General features: G+C 49.0%; 4 protein-coding genes across 11 annotated transcripts in view; 3 read left to right on the plus strand and 1 right to left on the minus strand.

The window, feature by feature from the left end:
• The window catches only part of LOC125686094 (zinc finger protein 501-like), a 474,399-nt gene that overhangs the window by 279,391 nt on the left and 176,984 nt on the right, over positions 1-18,024 (plus strand). The window lies entirely within an intron of this gene.
• Positions 1-18,024, minus strand: part of LOC125686095 (zinc finger protein 501-like) — a 239,099-nt gene that overhangs the window by 34,759 nt on the left and 186,316 nt on the right. The gene's annotated exons all lie outside the window — the stretch shown is intronic.
• The window catches only part of LOC125686098 (zinc finger protein 485-like), a 322,586-nt gene that overhangs the window by 22,811 nt on the left and 281,751 nt on the right, over positions 1-18,024 (plus strand). The gene's annotated exons all lie outside the window — the stretch shown is intronic.
• On the plus strand, positions 16,857-17,824 carry LOC125686106 (zinc finger protein 239-like). The gene has a single exon (XM_048929757.1). It carries the CDS (start codon positions 16,864-16,866, stop codon positions 17,737-17,739), a length of 876 nt encoding a protein of 291 aa, XP_048785714.1. The 5' UTR covers positions 16,857-16,863; the 3' UTR covers positions 17,740-17,824.

An 18,024-nucleotide genomic window follows, 5' to 3' on the forward strand; every position in this document is an offset into this window, starting at 1 on the left:
ACTCAGCACTGGTGAGGCCGCACCTCGAGTACTGTGTTCAGTTTTGGGCCCCTCACTATAAGAAAGACATTGAGGCCCTGGAGCGTGTCCAGAGAAGGGCAACGAAACTGGTGAGGGGTCTGGAGCACAAGTCTTATGAGGAGCGGCTGAAGGAGCTGGGATTGTTCAGTCTGGAGAAGAGGAGGCTCAGGGGAGACCTCATTGCACTCTACAACTTCCTGAAGGGAGGTTGTGGTGCAAAAGGGTCTGGCCTCTTCTCCCAGGCAAATAGTAGGACCCGAGGAAATGGCAAGAAGTTATACCAGAGGAGGTTTAGGTTGGCTATTAGGAGAAACTTTTTCTCTCAGAGGGTGGTCAGGCACTGGAATGGCTGCCCAGGGAGGTGGTGGAGTCGCCATCCCTGGCAGTGTTCAAGAGGCGCCTGGATGAGGAGCTACGAGAGATGGTTTAGTAGCTTGTGGCACTGATAGGAATGGGAGGGTGGTTGGACTAGATGATCTTGCAGGTCGTTTCCAACCTTGTGATTCTGTGATTCTGTGATTCTGTGTGAAGGAATAAGTAGGTGGGTTTTACCGTTCTGGATTTGAAGTGCACCTTTTTCTGCCTGGTTTTGCACAAGAAAGTCTAAAATTATTTGCCTTTGAATAGGAAAACTCAAATATGGAGAGAAGAAAAAAAATAATAATAATTAAAAGTAATAATAATAACAATTCAGTTAGCCTGCACAGTGATACCCAGGGTTGTGAGAACAGCCCAGTGATTTTTGAGAACTGGTCAACTCGTGAGCCTGAGATTTGGGTTCACCATCTCACAGTGGAACTTTACTGCAGTACGTGGATGCTACAGTAACAAAGGACTGTGTACAATGGACACTTGGACAATGGACAGCTTGCTGAATTTCTTGATTTAAATGGCTATCAAGTTTCTCAACAGAAAGCACAACTGATCAAAAAGAAGGAAGCAATTTGCTGAACACCCAGAACACCAACGCAGAGCTGCCTCTAAGCCAGCAGTGTGTGACTGCATGGAGACTATCTGTGCCAGCTGGTCCGAGCTACAGGAGGAACCGTTGGACGATGCTGAGGAGTCCTGGATTCATCGATGGAAGCAGTTTTGTGAAGATAAGGAAACCGTAAGGCAGGACGTGCAGTAACTGCTACTGACAGGGTAATTGAAGCACAGCCATTACCTGTGGGGACTTCCACTCAGAAGGCTGAAATAATTGCCTTGACAAGAACCTTAAATATATGGATGGATGCTAAATATGCTTTTGGGGTGGTACCCACTCGTGGTACCATCTGGAAAGAGCAAGGATTGCTTACACACAAGGAAAACAAATTCAGCATGATGTAAATCTACCAAAGAACATCATGTCTGTTATACATTGTAAAGGACATCAGAAGAGTGACACTGTACAGGAAACTGGAAATATGATGATGGATCAGGGGGCAAAACAGGCAGCTGAAGGAAAAGAAATTGGTGAACGGCTTTAATTCCAGACGGTAAACTTGAAATACCTGAACCTTAGTCAGAACCTATAAGGTACTCTAGAAAGGATAGGAATCTAATTAATGAAGGGAAGAGAGCAAGCTGACAGATGGGTGCATACCCAGATGGACACACTGTTGTGCCTGTTAGTATTGTATAGAATTTGGTTCTAAGGGAGCATAATAAAACATGGGGGGTACAGACACCAGAAAGTAACTGTACAATCCTAGTACCAGGAACAGGGTACAAGTGGGGCTTGTTGGAAGGGAACCTTCCAGGGCAACAATCGCAAATTGATTTTTTTAACTGCCAGGAAAAAGGAGGGTTTTGATATATGCTAGTTCTAACCAATACCCTTTCAGGGTGACCAGAAGCATTCCCTTGCAGGACCAATAGAGCCAAGGAAGTAACCAAGGTACTTTTGCAGGAGCCAAGGTTTGGGTGTCCTGCAACAATACCCTTCAACCAGGGAACTCATTTTATTGCAGAGATTGTCCAAGAGGTCAGCAAGCATTGGGAATAAATTGGCAATTGCACACAGCACACAGACCACAGGCGAGTGGTCAGTGGGAAAAGATGAACTGTCTAATTAAATCACAGGTTGTAAAACTGTGACAGGAAGCTGGACTATCCTGATCACAGTTGTTGCCTTTGGCTCTCCTTAGTACCAGAACAAAACCTAGAGCCAAAGAGGGGTTAAGTCCTTTCAAAATACTGTACAGAAGGCCTTATGTTGTACAAAAGGGGATTTCTACCCAAGTAGGGAGCAAGATACTAATTGAGCATGTGATAAGTCTACAGGAATAGCTTTGAGAAAAAGAGAAACTGGTTCTAAGAACTAGAGACCAAGGCCTTGATGTGGCTCAATAATATGTATGTAACAAATCTCTTTAAGATTCGCCCCTGGAACCAGGCTGGGTAGGTCTGTTCCAGGTGCTGCTAACATCCCACACAACAGTGAAAGCATTGTGGATACATCATACTAGAGTTAAGAAGGTCCATCAAACACAGTGAGAACTGAAATCAGATGGACCCTTAAATTTGTGAATCCAAAGACAGAAATGTGAGCTCTTGTAATTGTTAGAAATGTTGATTTGATGAGTGCAGCATTTGATGTAAATACTTATGTCTCTCTTGTGACAAACGCCATTGTATATCAGTATTGTTTGGTATGTGGGCAAGCTAAGGATTTAAACTTTTCTCTTCTTGTTGTTCCCGATGATTTTAAGGCAAGAAATCAAACTGTTGCAGGGTTTGAGTCACTATCCTGGTGGGTGATGATCAACAAGAATGTAGATTGGATTAACTACATCTGTTATAATCAGTGGAGATTTACAAATTATACAAAGAGTGCAATAAAGAGAATTGCAGGACAGTTATATGCCATAAGTAGGGTGGCCTGAGAAAATAGGATCTCCTAAGATATGATAAAAGAGTGTATATGTACCGCTGGGTACCCATTGTTGCACCTTCATCCCAATAACACAGCTCTGGATGACATCATAACGAAGGCATTCCAAGGGCTTGGTGCCACCCTTGGCAATGAAGTGGTAGAAAAATCAGGAATAGATACTTCAGCGCTCCTTGTTGACTGGTGAGGTCCCAGAAGACTGGAGGCTTGCCAATGTGACTCCCATTTATAAGAAAGGTCGTAAGGAGGATCCGGGGAACTACAGGCCTGTCAGCCTGACCTCGGTGCCAGGGAAGGTTATGGAGCAGATTGTCTTGAGGGAGATCATGCGGCATGTGCAGGGTGACCGGGGGATCAGGCCTAGCCAGCATGGGTTCATGAAGGGCAGGTCCTGCTTGACCAACCTGATCTCCTTCTATGATCTAGTGACCCATCTGGTGGACGAAGGAAAGGCTGTTGATGTGGTCTACCTAGACTTCAGCAAAGCCTTTGACACGGTCTCCCACAGCATTCTCCTGCAGAAGCTGGCAGCCCGAGGCTTGGATGGGTGCACTCTTGGCTGGGTAAGCAGCTGGCTGGAGGCCCGGGCACAGAGAGTGGTGGTGAATGGAGTCAAATCCAGCTGGCGACCAGTCGTGAGTGGTGTTCCCCAGGGGTTGGTGCTGGGGCCTGTCCTCTTCAATATCTTTATTGATGACCTGGATGAGGGCATCGAGTGCACCCTCAGTAAATTCGCAGATGACATCAAATTGGCTGGAAGTGTGGATCTGCCTGGGGGTAGCGAGGCCCTACAGAGGGATCTGGACAGGCTGGAGAGCTGGGCTGAAGCCAATGGGATGAGTTTCAACAAGGCCAAATGCCGGGTCCTGCACTTCAGCCACAACAACCCCAGACGACGCTACAGGCTTGGGGCAGTGTGGCTGGAGGACTGCGTAGAGGAAATGGACCTGGGGGTATTGATTGATGCTCAGCTGAACATGAGCCGACAGTGTGCCCAGGTGGCCAAGAAGGCCAATGGCATCCTGGCTTGCATCAGAAACAGCGTTGCAAGCAGGAGCAGAGAAGTGATTGTTTCCCTATATTCAGCACTCGTGAGGCCGCACCTCGAGTACTGTGTCCAGTTTTGGGCCCCTCACTGCAAGAAAGATATTGAAGCCCTGGAACGTGTTCAAAGGAGGGCAACAAAGCTGGTGAGGGGTCTGGAACACAGGGCTTATGAGGAGAGGCTGAAGGAGCTGGGAATGTTCAGCCTGGAGAAGGGGAGGCTCAGGGGAGACCTCATTGCTCTCTATAACTTCCTGAAGGGAGGTTGTAGTGAGCTGGGGGTCGGCCTCTTCTCTCGTGTCATTAATGATAGGACCAGAGGGAATGGTTTCAAGCTACGGCAGGGGAGATTCAGGCTGGACATGAGGAAGTATTACTTTTCAGAAAGGGTGGTCAGGCACTGGAATGGACTGCCCAGGGAGGTGGTGGAATCACCGACCCTGGGGGTGTTCAAGGAAAGACTGGATGTTGTGTTGAGGGACATGGTTTAGTAGGAGCTATTGGGAATAGGTGAACGGTTGGACTGGGTGATCTTTTAGGTCTTTTCCAACCTTGGTGATTCTATGATTCTATGATTCTATGATTCTGTCACTGGATGGTTGGAGTCCTGGTTTGGTGAATGGAAAGGGGTGACTGTATCCACATTTACTTCTTTGATAGTAGCAGCAGGAGCCTTGATGGCCACTGGTTGCTGTGTTATCCCCTGTGAGAGGGGACTAGTAGAGTGATTGATAGAGAGAGCACTATTGAAGCAAACACTAATGGAGCTATTACATTTGGATAAAATTATGGTATTAGAGGAGATGGGAGATAAAGTGAAGACGAGGGAGATGTCTATAAAAGTGAACCTTAAAAAAAAACAATTGCAGAAATCAACAATGTATAAAAAAAAGAAAAAGGGGGAATTGTGAGAATCAAGTGTTGTTTCTGCATTAGAATTGTATAGTATTATTTTTATTTTATGATCTCTGCTATCATAGTTCTTTTTGGGAGTCCTTCTACTTGGGGAAGATCTCTGATAAGATTACATCACTTATCGTATAGACGAACCTTCCCAGGAATGCATACTCTGTATATAAGTGTATATATGTATATTTTGTCATACACACTGCAAGAATATCCTGCATGAGAGCAAACCAGAGAACAAGTCATGGCATGCCCGAGGAAGCACCTGAAGAGACATTGGGAAGGCCTGACATCATCCCCCCATGCTCTTTGTTTAACGAGGATGACTTTAAAGAAAATCACCATATCAGTAGGACAAGGAGAGCACCGAGACATCTTGGAAACAACAGGATGACTACTGACTGGCACCAGATAACAAATAAACTAACAAGTAAATAACAAATGTAAACCTTCTGATAAGATTGTGAACCTGGAGTACCCAGCCAGTGGGGAAACAGGGGAGGGGGAATGCAAGGGGGAGAAAACAGGGTATAGAGGCTGTCATGTTGTGTCCATAGGTGCACTCCTGCTTGCGGGACGCCCGCCATTGCAATCGCGAATAAATTCTGCTTTTATCAGAGATACCGTCCTGACAAAATTACTTGGATTATTTCCAACATGGGGAAGAGTGCTTCCTGTTCTATTGCATTTTCTGTGGGGCAAAAGTGGGCTCCTAGTTTCATTTGGCAATGTTTAAACTCTACGTGTCTTGAAGGGTGAAGAGCGAGGGTGCTCCCCTTGAGGGTGGATCCATAGCTGGAGGTTCGGTCATGGCGATCCTTGTGGGAGGACAACCCTTGGGAGCAGGGTCCCACTTGAGGTGGTATCTGGAGAATTCCAAGAACCTCACAGGTGAAATCTTGCAGGAGTGAGGCTATAATGTGCTCGGGAATGTAAGCTTTGAAATACTTTGGAGAAATCATCACAACAGAAATGTATCAGGGGCATTTGCATTTAGCTGCCAGGAAGGGGCCTGGTAGGATCATGTAACGAGTAAACGTCCAAACTTCTTCATTGTCATTACCTTTGTGATTGCTAAGTTTTTCTGTTATAAAATGATTGCTTGTGGAATTCCACATACAATACAAGTGCTGTTGTTGCTGGGGACATTGGTTATAGCTCTTGCCCAGGGAATTTGGTGTTCCCGTGCCCTGGGGAAGTAGGCAGAGTCCATTACCCAGCAAGGGAGACTTCATAAGCGGCTGCTGTGTGGTGTGAATGCTGACTATTGGATGCAAGGTGTGAGTGGTGTGAATGTGGGAATCGAGTCTAATTGGCTGTTTGTTTAACCCTGTATTTGTTATCAGAGGCTTGACCTGTAGTAGTGTCCAGGGATTACAGTGGAATAGAGGAAAGTGGCGTTTCGGTTGGTGTTGTGGACTGGGCTTTAAAGAGGAATATGCATTTGGTCACACTAACGTTCTAGCTATAAGGTGTGGACTTTGAGGAACAATAAGGAATCAATGAAATTGAGTATGGGGGAGCTGGGGAAAGGAAGTTCCCAGTCAAATTCCACTTCAGATACTGCTGGGGAGCCTGGGGGCGCTGTGAGCAAGACAACTTTAATAAAAAATTGTGATCGATGGTGTTTGGAAGGTGATGACCATTTAGCAGTTCATCTTGTTTGTGCCAAGGCAGGAGATGAGACGCTGGAAGTGCCCAGCCTTCATCTGCAGAGACCTGGGAAACTGGATATCCCAGTGTTAGCATGGGAAGCCTTAGCAGGGGAGGAGCTGAGAGCAGGGCTGTAGGACCCAGAGATCTCCTCAGGAGGAGCTGAAGGGGGGGAGCTGGAAAGGCCCAGGAGGTTTCCTTCCACGTTGAACAGAAAAGCAGTGCAATAAGAGGCACTGGATTTGGTAACAGATGCAATAACAGTTAAGGGTGGAGAAGATGAAGGTAAGGAAGGAATTGCAGCCAAGTGTGGAATTGGTAGTAACTGGAGCAACTTATTGGGTGTGAAATATTTCTCTAACTCCAGTAAGTGATGAATTTGTAACCACAGGGGAAGCCACTGGCACAAGTGAGGAGGCATACTTTCTTAAGCCTTTACAACTTAGTATAGGTAAACAGGTAGGGATACACAAATGTTTGTAGGTGCCAAATTCACCAAAGCCTTTCCTAGGGCAAGATTTACTAGAACAATTGGAAGCCACAATCTTTTGTTTTCTCCGTCCCTGTCTGCTGAACTTGTTCACATCTCCCAGGGTCTTTTGCTAATCAGAGCGACAATGTCTGTATTTTGTCCTGGTGAATTACAGATGAAAGGAAGCAAAATGCAGGACCTGGATAACCTAATCGAGGGGGATGGAGAGTATTCACAAAAAAGGGAACACAGGGGTGCAGACTTTGGTTCCAGATGGTAAAATACCTATTTAAACATCACTAAAGGAACAGTGGTTAGCCTAACGCTCCCTGATTGCAGGATATTTACAGCCTTGGCAAGAGATGGAAGAATGGAAATCCCTCAGTGTGGGACTCCCTCCACCAATTGGACACCATGGGGTGGAGCAGGAAATAGGCGTAGGTGTGCAAATAAAATCAGAACAAGAGGAAAAAGGACCTAAATTCAGTGTAGAGCTATAGGCAGGCCTCAATGTAAGACCCTTCCTGAGAACTAGAAGGATATTATGTAGGAGGATGCTTAGTGCTTCAATGGAACAGCTCCTCCCACAGGGATGCTAAGAAGCTCTTGGAAAAGGGTGAAGAGTGGAATAACCCCCTTATAGTCAGGCCCTGTGGGTTCCATAGTTTTATTGGATGGTTTATTCCTAGTCCAGGAGTAAGTGAATCAGAAAAGGCAATTGTCAGTATAGCAGCTACAGTAGAGAATATCAAGAGCACAACTGTGGATGCTATACTTGGATTGCAGACAGAGGTATCCTCTCTTAGTCAAGTAGTATTGCAGAATGGAATGGCTCTTGATCTCCTGACGGCCAAAGGAGGAGGGGTGTGGGCTAGAATTAATCAAAACTGACAAAACTCAATAAAAGACACAGATGTGCACACTAAACTGTGCGAACAAATTCAGGTGACCCACCAATTTACTTTGGATAATACCTCGTTTGGATTTACAGAGCTGTGGAGCAGACTAACCAGTTGGTTAGCGAGCTTTGCCTGGCTAAAGCTACTCTCTCTTCAAGGCTTGCGCAGTCTTACTCTTTCTTGGAATATTCGTATGCGTTGTTACGTTGTTTCTTGAGTATGTTTAATGGAAGCAGCATAAGCTGCGCCAAAAGATGGAGAGCGGGGCGTGTTTTCCATAAATCCCCAGGAGAGAATGGCATCACCTAGCGACGTGACGCTTGCCAGATTATAGAAAAGGAGGGAATTGATGTGGAACATATTTCTGTAGAATTGTTTAGGAATCGTGCACTGGGTAAGGAGCTGTAGAGCAATGAAAGTCAAAACAGAGGCTTCAGGGAGGGATGTCAGAGCAGGGGGTTGAGTCACCCCTCCTAGCAGGGGTCTGGAGAAGGGGGAGGTGAGGAATGCATCCCTCTCACACTGCTCCAGGCACTCGTGCTCACTTACTGGTTCCTTGCTGTGCCACTACAGCAAGGAATAGGAGCTGCAAATCAAGATAACTCAGCAATTGGGTTGGAGAATATTATAATAACTTCTTGGAACCAATGAAAAGCCTTGAGTGGGACAGAAGTGAGAACACTTGGCAGAATCCGGTGAACCAACTCCCAAACTAGACTAAGGGGGGCTTCTTTGTTAGCTTGCTTGTTTGTTTGCTTTTGTTTTTCTTTTTTGTTCTCAAGAGCAGGATGTGTTGACCCTCTCTGCCATAGGAATACCAGCCATTTTATTACAAAATGATCGCATTCAGGTAAGCTATGATGTGAGCGGAGGAAACACTTTTGGTCATCGGTACAGCTGGGTTATCAGCAGAAAGGAAAGAGATGATGCTGTGAACACAGCAAAGTCCAGAGAAACATCCCCTGCAGAAAGATGCGTAGAGTTTAAACATTGCCAAGTGAAACTAATAATCCACATCTGCCCCACAGAAAATGCAATAGGACAGGAAGTAGACTTTCCTGACACAAACTCCTGGTTACCCCGAGGGCGGTTCCTTCTGGGTGGCCTTAAAGTCTGTAGATCCACAGCAGCAAACAGCAGAGCCGGCCCTCGTACAGCAGAGAGCTTAACCATGCTCATGCCTTGCAGGGAAGACCAAATTGAGAAAGCAGGATAGGAAGTTGTTTGAAATAGCACTCACTTGTTCAGTGAGTAGAAAGGTGACATCAGTGCCATGGGCAGCGCTCAGTGAGGAAGTGACCCAGCTGCAGGGAGATGCTGCCCTCGAGAACAGGGCAGTCGGAGATTGCCTCTTGCTGGGAGCTGCTCATGGGTGAGAGGAGTTAAAGGAACAGCAGGAGAGCAGTGTGGGGATGTGTGACCACAAGGATGTGCGAATGTCCCCAGCAAAGGAAGCAAAGAGACCCAGCAGAGGGTGATGCTTCATTAGCGTAACAAAGCACATAGAATCATAGAATCATCTTAGAATCACAAGGTTAGAAACGAACTACAACATCATCTAGTCCAACCTTCTCCTCATCACTGTTCTAACCACAAGCTCTAAACCACATCACGCAGCTCGTCATCCAAACACCTCTTGAACACTGCCAGGGACAGCGACTCCACCACCTCCCTGGGCAGCCATTCCAGTGCCTGACCTCTCTGTGAGAGAAATAGTTCTTCCTCATGTCTAATCTAAACCTCCTCTGATACAACTTGCAGCCATTACCCTGTGTCCAACTCATTGCCTGGGTGAAGAGGCCACATCCCTCTCCTCCACAACCTCCCTTCAGGAAGTTGTACAGTGCAGTGAGGTCTCTCCTGAGCCTCCTCTTCTCCAGACTAAACAATCCCAGCTCCCTCAGCTGCTCCTCATAAGACTTGTGCTCCAGACCCTTCACCACTTTCTTGCCCTTCTCTGGACACGCTCCAGCACCTCAACATCTTTCCTGTAGTGAGGAGCCCAAAACTGAACACAGTACTCGAGGTGCGGCCTCACCAGTGCTGAGTAGAGGGGGATGATCACCCCCCTGCTCCTGCTGGCTATTTCCATTCCACTATTTCTAACGAAGGCCAGGATGCTGTTGGCTGTCTTGGCCACCTGGGCACACTGTTGGCTCATGTTCAGCTGAACATCAACCAACACTCCCAGGTCCCTCTCTTCTTCACAGTCATCCAGCCACTTGTCCCCATGCCTATACGGGTTATGGGGTTATTGTGCATAGGGTTATTGTGCCCAAAGTGCAGGGCCCGACACTTGGCCTTGTTGAACCTCATCCCATTTGCCTCAGCCCAATGATACAGCCTGTCTAAATCCCTCTGAAGGGCCTCCCTACCCTCAGGCAGATCGACACCACCTCCCAGCTTGGTGTCATCTGCAAACTTACTGAGGATACACTCAATCCCCTCATCTAGGTCATCAATAAATATATTAAACAGGATGGGCCTCAGTACCGACCCCTGGGGAACACCACTTGAAATGGGTTGCCAGCTGGACTTCACTCATTCACCACTATCCACTGGGCACGGCCCTCCAGCCAGTTCCTTACCCAAAGAAGCATAAACCTCTTCAGACCATGGGCAGCCAGTTTCCCCACAAGAAGCCTGTGAGAGACCGTGTCAAAGGCTTTGCTGAAGTCTAGGTTGACTACATCAACAGCCCTTCCCTCATCTACCAGACTGATCACCCAGTCATAGAAGGAGATGAGGTTGGTCAAGCACGACCTGCCTATCACGAATCTGTGCTGGCTGGGCCTGATCCCCTGGACGCTGCGCACATGCTGTGCAATATCATCCAAGATGATTTGCTCCATTACTTTCCCTGGTACCGAGGTCAGGCTGACAGGCCTATAGTTCCCCAGATCCTCCTTACGGCCCTTCTTGAAGATGGGAGTCACTTCAGCAAGCCTCCAATCCTCTGGGCCCTCAGCAGTTAACCAGGAGCATTGATAGATGACTGAGAGGGGCTTAGCAATCACCCCCACCAGCTCCCTCAGCACCCAAGGGTGCAGCCCATCCTGTCCCATGGACTTGTGACAGTCCAGACGGAGGAAAAGCTCTCTGATTGTGTCCATCTGAATCCCTTGGGGCATATTCTGAGCAGCATCCCAGACTACCAGATCAGGGCATAAAATGCCCTACAGTACTCAGCACAGCCTGTTCCTGCACCTGCACAAGGTTTCCATCTTGAGGAGCATCCAGGCTTCCTGGGCCCCTTTACCCATGAGAAGCGACTCCCAAGGGACCCGTGCTACAAGCGCCCTGAACAGGTCAAAGTCCGCCCTCTGGAAGTTCAAGAAGGCAGTTTTGCTGGTCACTCTGTTGACATCCCCAAGAATAGAGAATTCTACAATTCTGTGGTCACTCTGCCCAAGACGGTCCCCAACCTTCACTTCTCCCACCAGTCTTTCTGTGTTAGTGAAGACCAGGTCCAGCAGGGCACCACCCCTGGCAGGCTCTCCTACCAGTTGCGTAGGAAGCAATCTTCCACACAATCTAGAAACCTCCTGGACGGCTTCCTCTGTGCTATATTATATTTCCAACATATATCAGGGAAGTTGAAGTCTCCCATCAGAACAAGTGCTGGTGATCCCGTGACTTCCACGAGCTGCTCATGGAATGCCTCATCCAACTCTTCGTCCTGATTAGGTGGTCTATAACAGACCCCCACCAAGATGTCGCCCCTACAGGCCTTCCCCCTGATCCTTACCCATACACACTCCACTCTATCATTCCCAACCCCAAGCTCTTCAACCTCGAAACAGTCTTTAACATCAAGGGCCACACCACCACTTTTCTTTCCTCGTCTATCCCTTCTGAAAAGCTTGTAGCCATCTATCACAGCACTCCAGTCATGGGAGTGATCCCACCATGTTTCAGAAATAGCAACAAGGTCATAGTTAGCCTGACTCACAATCGCTTCCAACTCTTCCTGCTTGTTGCTCTTGCTGCGTGCATGGTATAGACACATTTCAGATGAGTCATCTGCCTCACTCCCAGATCAAGCATCGTTCCCCTAGGCTCACCTCTTGAGAGGCCTGTTTTGTCCCCTTCCCCCTTCATAGCTGTTTTAAAGCTCTTTCAATAAGCCCTGCTACTTCGTGCGCTAGTATTCGTTGTCCCCTTTCAGATAGGTGGGTTCCATGGACAGACGACAAGCCAAGGGGCCGAGTAAACTGCCCCACGATCAAAGAACCAAAAATTTCTGGCACAACACCAGCCTCTGAGCCAATTATTCATCGCCTGTGCTTTCCAATCCCACTCACAGTCCCTCACTGCCCCTGAAGATATCGAGCAGAAGATCACTTGAGCTCCTGCTCCTTGAACTAAACGCCCTAAACCCACACCTCATACAGGAGAAGTCCCTGCCACTCCCCCGGGCAGAAGTAGGCTCAGGCACTCCTTGCAGCCAGAGGCCTGAACAGCAACATTTCTCAGCAAGCTTTCCATCTGGGTTGCCACAGTCTTCTTAGAATGAGACCACTGTCTAGTGGAGACTATGTTTCAGCCTGGGGCCTCAGGGACTGCCAAGGAAAGCTGGTCTCCTGAGCAAGTAGGAACCAGAGCGTACAATTCTCACCACTTGACCACCTCCCACACACACAGATGTAGCACCCTATGGGAAGCATGGGCTGTGCTCACTCACTGAACCTCCCCTTTCTCACTGAGCACAAACAATGGCTTCTCACCTCATACAACTCGTGGGTGGAAGCTAGCTATCAGGTATGAAGGTGAGGGCGGGTATTTAAACCGTGCTGCTAATATGGCAGCTCCACCCCTGGTGACTCAGGAGCCCGCCCACAAGCTGCTGGCTCCCAGCACAAGTGCAATGCTGATGCTAGCCACAAAGAAGCCTTAAAAAAGCCTTAAGAAAAGCCTTAAAAAGAGCCCTTGCTGGGTAATGGACTCTGCTTACTTCCCCAGGGCACGGGAACACCAAATTCCCTGGGCAAGAGCTATAACCAATGTCCCCAGCAACAACAGCACTTGTATTGTATGTGGAATTCCACAAGCAATCATTTTATAACAGAAAAACTTAGCAATCACAAAGGTAATGACAATGAAGAAGTTTGGATGTTTACTCGTTACATGATCCTACCAGGCCCCTTCCTGGCAGCTAACTGCAAATGCCCCTGATACATTTCTGTTGTGATGATTTCTCCAAAGTATTTCAAAGCTTACATTCCCGAGCACATTATAGCCTCACTCCTGCAAGATTTCACCTGTGAGGTTCTTGGAATTCTCCAGATACCACCTCAAGTGGGACCCTGCTCCCAAGGGTTGTCCTCCCACAAGGATCGCCATGACCGAACCTCCAGCTATGGATCCACCCTCAAGGGGAGCACCCTCGCTCTTCACCCTTCAAGACGCGTAGAGTTTAATCATTGCCAAATGAAACTAGGAGCCCACTTTTGCCCCACAGAAAATGCAACAGAACAGGAAGCACTCTTCCCCAGACACAAACCCCCGGTTAACCCGAGGGCAGTTCCTTCTTGCTGACCTTAAAATCTGTAGATCTACAGCAGCGAAGAGCAGAGCTGGCCCTTGTATAGCACAGAGCTTAACCAAAGGAACCAAGGAGCCCTATCAGAAAGGGATTCTTCATTAGTGTAACAAAACGCAGACCTCATTGCTCCCTGCCTCCCCCCCTCCCTCCCCGAGGTGCAAATGTGCTATTCTCATAGAGCTGTGAAACTGCCCAAGACCCGGCAGCCGGCTCGGGGCGTGCTCGCTGTAGGAATTGCTGCCTGGACCTGAGGCTGTGCCGAAGCGGCCAGAGCCTGGCTGGAAGCCGTCCGGGCAGCACGGCGGTGGCAGGAGGAGCGGCGAGGCCGTGCTGCGGCCAGCTCCGGGCTGAGGGCACTCGGCATCCTCTGCTCTCCGCGACTCCCAGGAGCCCGGTTGCCCTCAGAGAGGCGGGAGCAGCCTGCTCCGCACCCAAGGTAGGAGCCCTTCGCGGCTCGTGCAGAGCAGCTGCAGGCATTTTTCTCTTCATATTGAACCCCATTTCGAAGCAGGGACTAGGGAGGGCTGCAGCACTTCTTGAGGACTAGTAGATGATCTGCAGCTTTGGGAGGTCAAGAAAGAATCGGGTTCTTTTTAAATCAGGGGACAGACTTCTTATCGTCAAGCAGTATTAATACTAATTTGATTTTGTTCCATAGTAGTTGTTGTTTGGTTGCTTGTATCCCTTACTCTCGTTGATCTGTGTGCTTTTTTATACCCATCCCCTCACGCTGTGTGTGACTGTCCCCGAGCTGCAGGAAGTTCTCCCTCCCTTTGCGAGCAGCACCACGAGGGGACGGGAGCAGCGGATCCCAGGCGTGTTGCTGCCGGGGTTGGACTCCGAGGGGCACGGGAAGGGATTGGAGCTGGGAGAGCAAGGAAGTGAGCAGAGGAGCTCAGCGTGCTCTGCTGCCCGGTCGGTTCTCTGTAACACAGCCCAGCTGGGACTGCGTTTCTCCCTGTGGGCCACGGGAGACACGAGATGACCTCGCTCTGCTCCTCTGCACGCATGGATTGATTGATGGAAGCTTTCAACTCCCCGATGCCTCCTTTTGACTGTCTGAATGCGAAGCCTCCAAGGGGGGAATTTTCATTCCCCCGCCCACGGCAGCCTGCAGTTTCCTCCCCCTGGTGGGAGAGGAGGGAAATTTAGCCGCCGAGGCATTCTTGGTGCAATGGAGGAACTGGGCTTGTTTGACGAGGAGAAGGGAAGGCTCCGGGAAGACCACATTGTGGCCTTCCAGGACGTGAAAGAAAAGCATAAACTAGTGGGGGAACGGTTTTTTACGAGCGTGTATTTTGATGGGACAAGGCGGAATGGTTTTAAATTGAGACAAGGGAGATTTAGGTTAGATATTCAGAAGATGTTTTGCAGTCAGAGAGTGGTGACTCACTGCAAGATGTTGCCCAGGGAGGTCATGGATGTCCTATCCCTGGATGCATTCGAGGCCAGGCTGGATGTAGCTCAGGGCAGCCTGGTGTGGTCGATGGTGACCCTGCGCATAGCGGGAGGGTAGAAACTAGATGGTCATTGAGGACCTTTTCAACCCAGGCCATTCTATGATTGTGTGATTACCTTGAGATCTTCACTGTAGCACATCACCTTAGAGAAGCTCACAAAGCTCCAAATGAACCCTGGGTCTCTTACAGAAGACCTGTGTCAGCAAGGTGTCTTGACATGAAGCTGAGTGGGATCTTTGTAGAGGTGTGAAATTGAGAGCCATCCCTGACTGTGGGGAGATCCTGTTGTGCAGTCCTTGCTGTGCAGGAGAGCTCAAGGGGCGCTTGGGCTGCTCCCTGTTTAGGGGTAAGATGACTGCCTCCTTGCTATGCATTGTCTTTAGGCATACAGTCCATGTATCCACAGCTGTTGAACCGGCTGTCAGTTCTTTGTGCCACCCAGTTGGAGTCAGCTTTGTGATTTGTAATCATCTGTAGGCAGAGCGTTACCAGTGCTGTTGCTGCTTGTGTTCCTGTGCAAGGCCTGCTGTGCCATTCCCCTGGCAGTGCCCTGCAGATGGGCTGTGGAGGGCTGGGCTGGGACAGGGACTGCTGCGTTCCCTCACAGCTCCCCTGCCATTTCTCTTGTCCCTGCAGGCTCCAGTTCAACTCTGCCATCCAGCTGTGATCAGCTCAGCTGCAGGGGAGCAGCAGATGGCCACAGCACATCCATCTCAGGTAGGGGCTGGGGGAAGCAGGCAGGAGAGGCCGAGGGGTGAGGGATGTGAATGCAGGGGGAGAGGGAGGTGGCCTCAGCCAGCGTGTGTGTGCTGGGGCCAGAGAAGCGGCTGGGACGGGAGTTTGTGTCCTGTTTGAGCTGCTTCCCTGGGCCTTGGCTGTTCCCAGCAAGGAGCCTCTTTGCTTGCAGGAGCCTGTGAGCTTTGTGGAGGTGGCCGTGTATTTCAGCAGGGAGGAGTGGGCGCTGCTGGACCCTGCGCAGCGAGCGCTGTACCGGGACGTGATGCTGGAGACATACCAGTGCGTGGCCTCGCTGGGTGAGGGCTTTGCTGCCTTTCCTCCTCGTTAGGGCACCTTAGGCTGTGCAGAATGAGCCTCTGCAGGCCGGGCCTAGAATGATCACCATGCAGTTCCATACTGATAACTACAACAGCAATAAAAGATATGTAGAGAATTGTGAGTTTCAGTAGGGATTAGTATGCACAGCAGACTCATAAACGCCCCAGAGTCAGTTTTGGCAAGCAGGCCTCAGCTAGGAGAGAGAAAACCAGGCCTTCTGTTGCTGCATTAAATGGTGCCACCAGGTCCAGCTAACAGATGACTCCCTGCTTACTCCTTTACAATGTAGGATTTTGCATTCAATTGACATAGACATTTTGATGCCTTGGTCATTGATATTTGTCAGAAAATAAACAAACTCTTCTCAAGTTAATTTTAAAGAAAATATCCCTTTGGAGTTTTCAGAGTTGTAAAAGCATTTTTTTCTCCAAAGGAAGCTGTGGGCCCAGTGTCATTCAGGCTGAAATTGAGATTTCTCCCTGGGGAGGGGACACAGAGTGGAGCTGTTGAACAGGTACTGTGCCAGAATGAAGGAATTGTTCTCATCTCCCCTGTTTTTCTCACTGGAGCTCCACTTCCAGCTCCCAAACCCATCAAACCGGTGCTGATCTCCCTGCTTGAAGGAGGGGAAGAGCCCTGGATCCCAGATGTGTGTAGCCCTGAGGCCGTGCCAGGAGACCTCAGCCCAGGTGAGGTGGTGGAGGGAAGGAGGAGGTTGGGTCTGGAAGAGCCATCTCTGTCTGTGTTTTATTTTGGGCACTGTGTGCTATTTCTGGATTTCCTGTCATCCAGCAGGAACTGGGATTGCAGATGTACTGGAGGACCTGGAGGAAAGTGGTGTGGCCGAAAGGTGGTGGGGTGGTGTCTGTGTGGAAGAAATCAGAAGGGATGTCCAAGGAGGCCTGGAGCAAGGTCAGGGTGAGCAGCTCATGGAACCACTGGGAAAGGGTCTGGGAAAGACAGGGAGGAGCCCGTTGGACTTCAACGTAGGTCAAAGAGAGCCTGAAGAACCAAGGAACAAGAATGTGAGCCAGCAGAAAATGCAGAATCCATGCACTGAGTGTGGAAACAGCTTTGAGGAAGATTCCAGCATCATTAACCACCAGTGCATGCGCTCAGCAATGAGCGCAAACAAGTGCTCCAATTGTGGGAAGAGCTTCAAATGGAGATCCCACCTCATTGTCCACCAGCGTATCCATACAGGAGAGAGACCCTACAGGTGCTCTGAGTGTGGGAAGAGCTTTACAAGCCATTCTGGTTTGATGAGGCACCAGCGCATCCACACAGGGGAGAGACCTTACAAATGTCCTGAGTGTGAGAAAAGCTTTATAAGAAGTTGTTCTTTGAAGTTGCACCTCCGCATCCACACAGGTGAAAAACCCTACAAGTGCTCTGAGTGTGGGACGAGCTTCACAATGAGTTCTGATTTAAAGATACACCAGCGCATCCATACAGGGGAGAGACCTTACAAATGTCCTGAGTGTGAGAAGAGCTTCAAAAGCAGTTCTGAATTGAAGTCGCACCATCGCATCCACACAGGTGAAAAACCCTACAAGTGCTCTGAGTGTGGGAGGAGCTTCAAAAGCCGTTCCCACATAACCTACCACCAGCGCATCCACACAGGAGAGAGACCCTATAAGTGTCCCGTGTGTGGGAAGAGCTTCAAAAGCGGTTGTGAATTAAAACGCCACCAGTGCGTCCACACAGGGGAGAGACCCTATAAATGTCCTATGTGTGAGAAGAGCTTCACAAGAAGGTCTAATCTCAACACCCACAAGCACATCCACAGTGCATTCAGGCTGTAGAAGAATCACAAGGTACGGAGAACCTTCAAAAGCAGTTCCAGCCTCATTACCTACCACCACAGCCACACAAGATACAGAGCCTGCAGAGCTCCCAAGATTGGAAGAGCTACAGCCAGAGCCACAGCATGATGACCACCTGTGGCTTTGTGTTGTGCTGAACCTTACAAATCTCTTGAGTAGAGGAAGAGCTCAGCTGCCAAACTGAATCCTCTTTCTCCTTCGTTGCATGAGAATTATGCATATTGCTATCCTCCAGCTGCAGTTGCTGTGTTGAGTGGCCATACA

Source organism: Lagopus muta, chromosome 31, assembly GCF_023343835.1.
Source record: "Lagopus muta isolate bLagMut1 chromosome 31, bLagMut1 primary, whole genome shotgun sequence".
NCBI lineage: Eukaryota > Metazoa > Chordata > Aves > Galliformes > Phasianidae > Lagopus > Lagopus muta.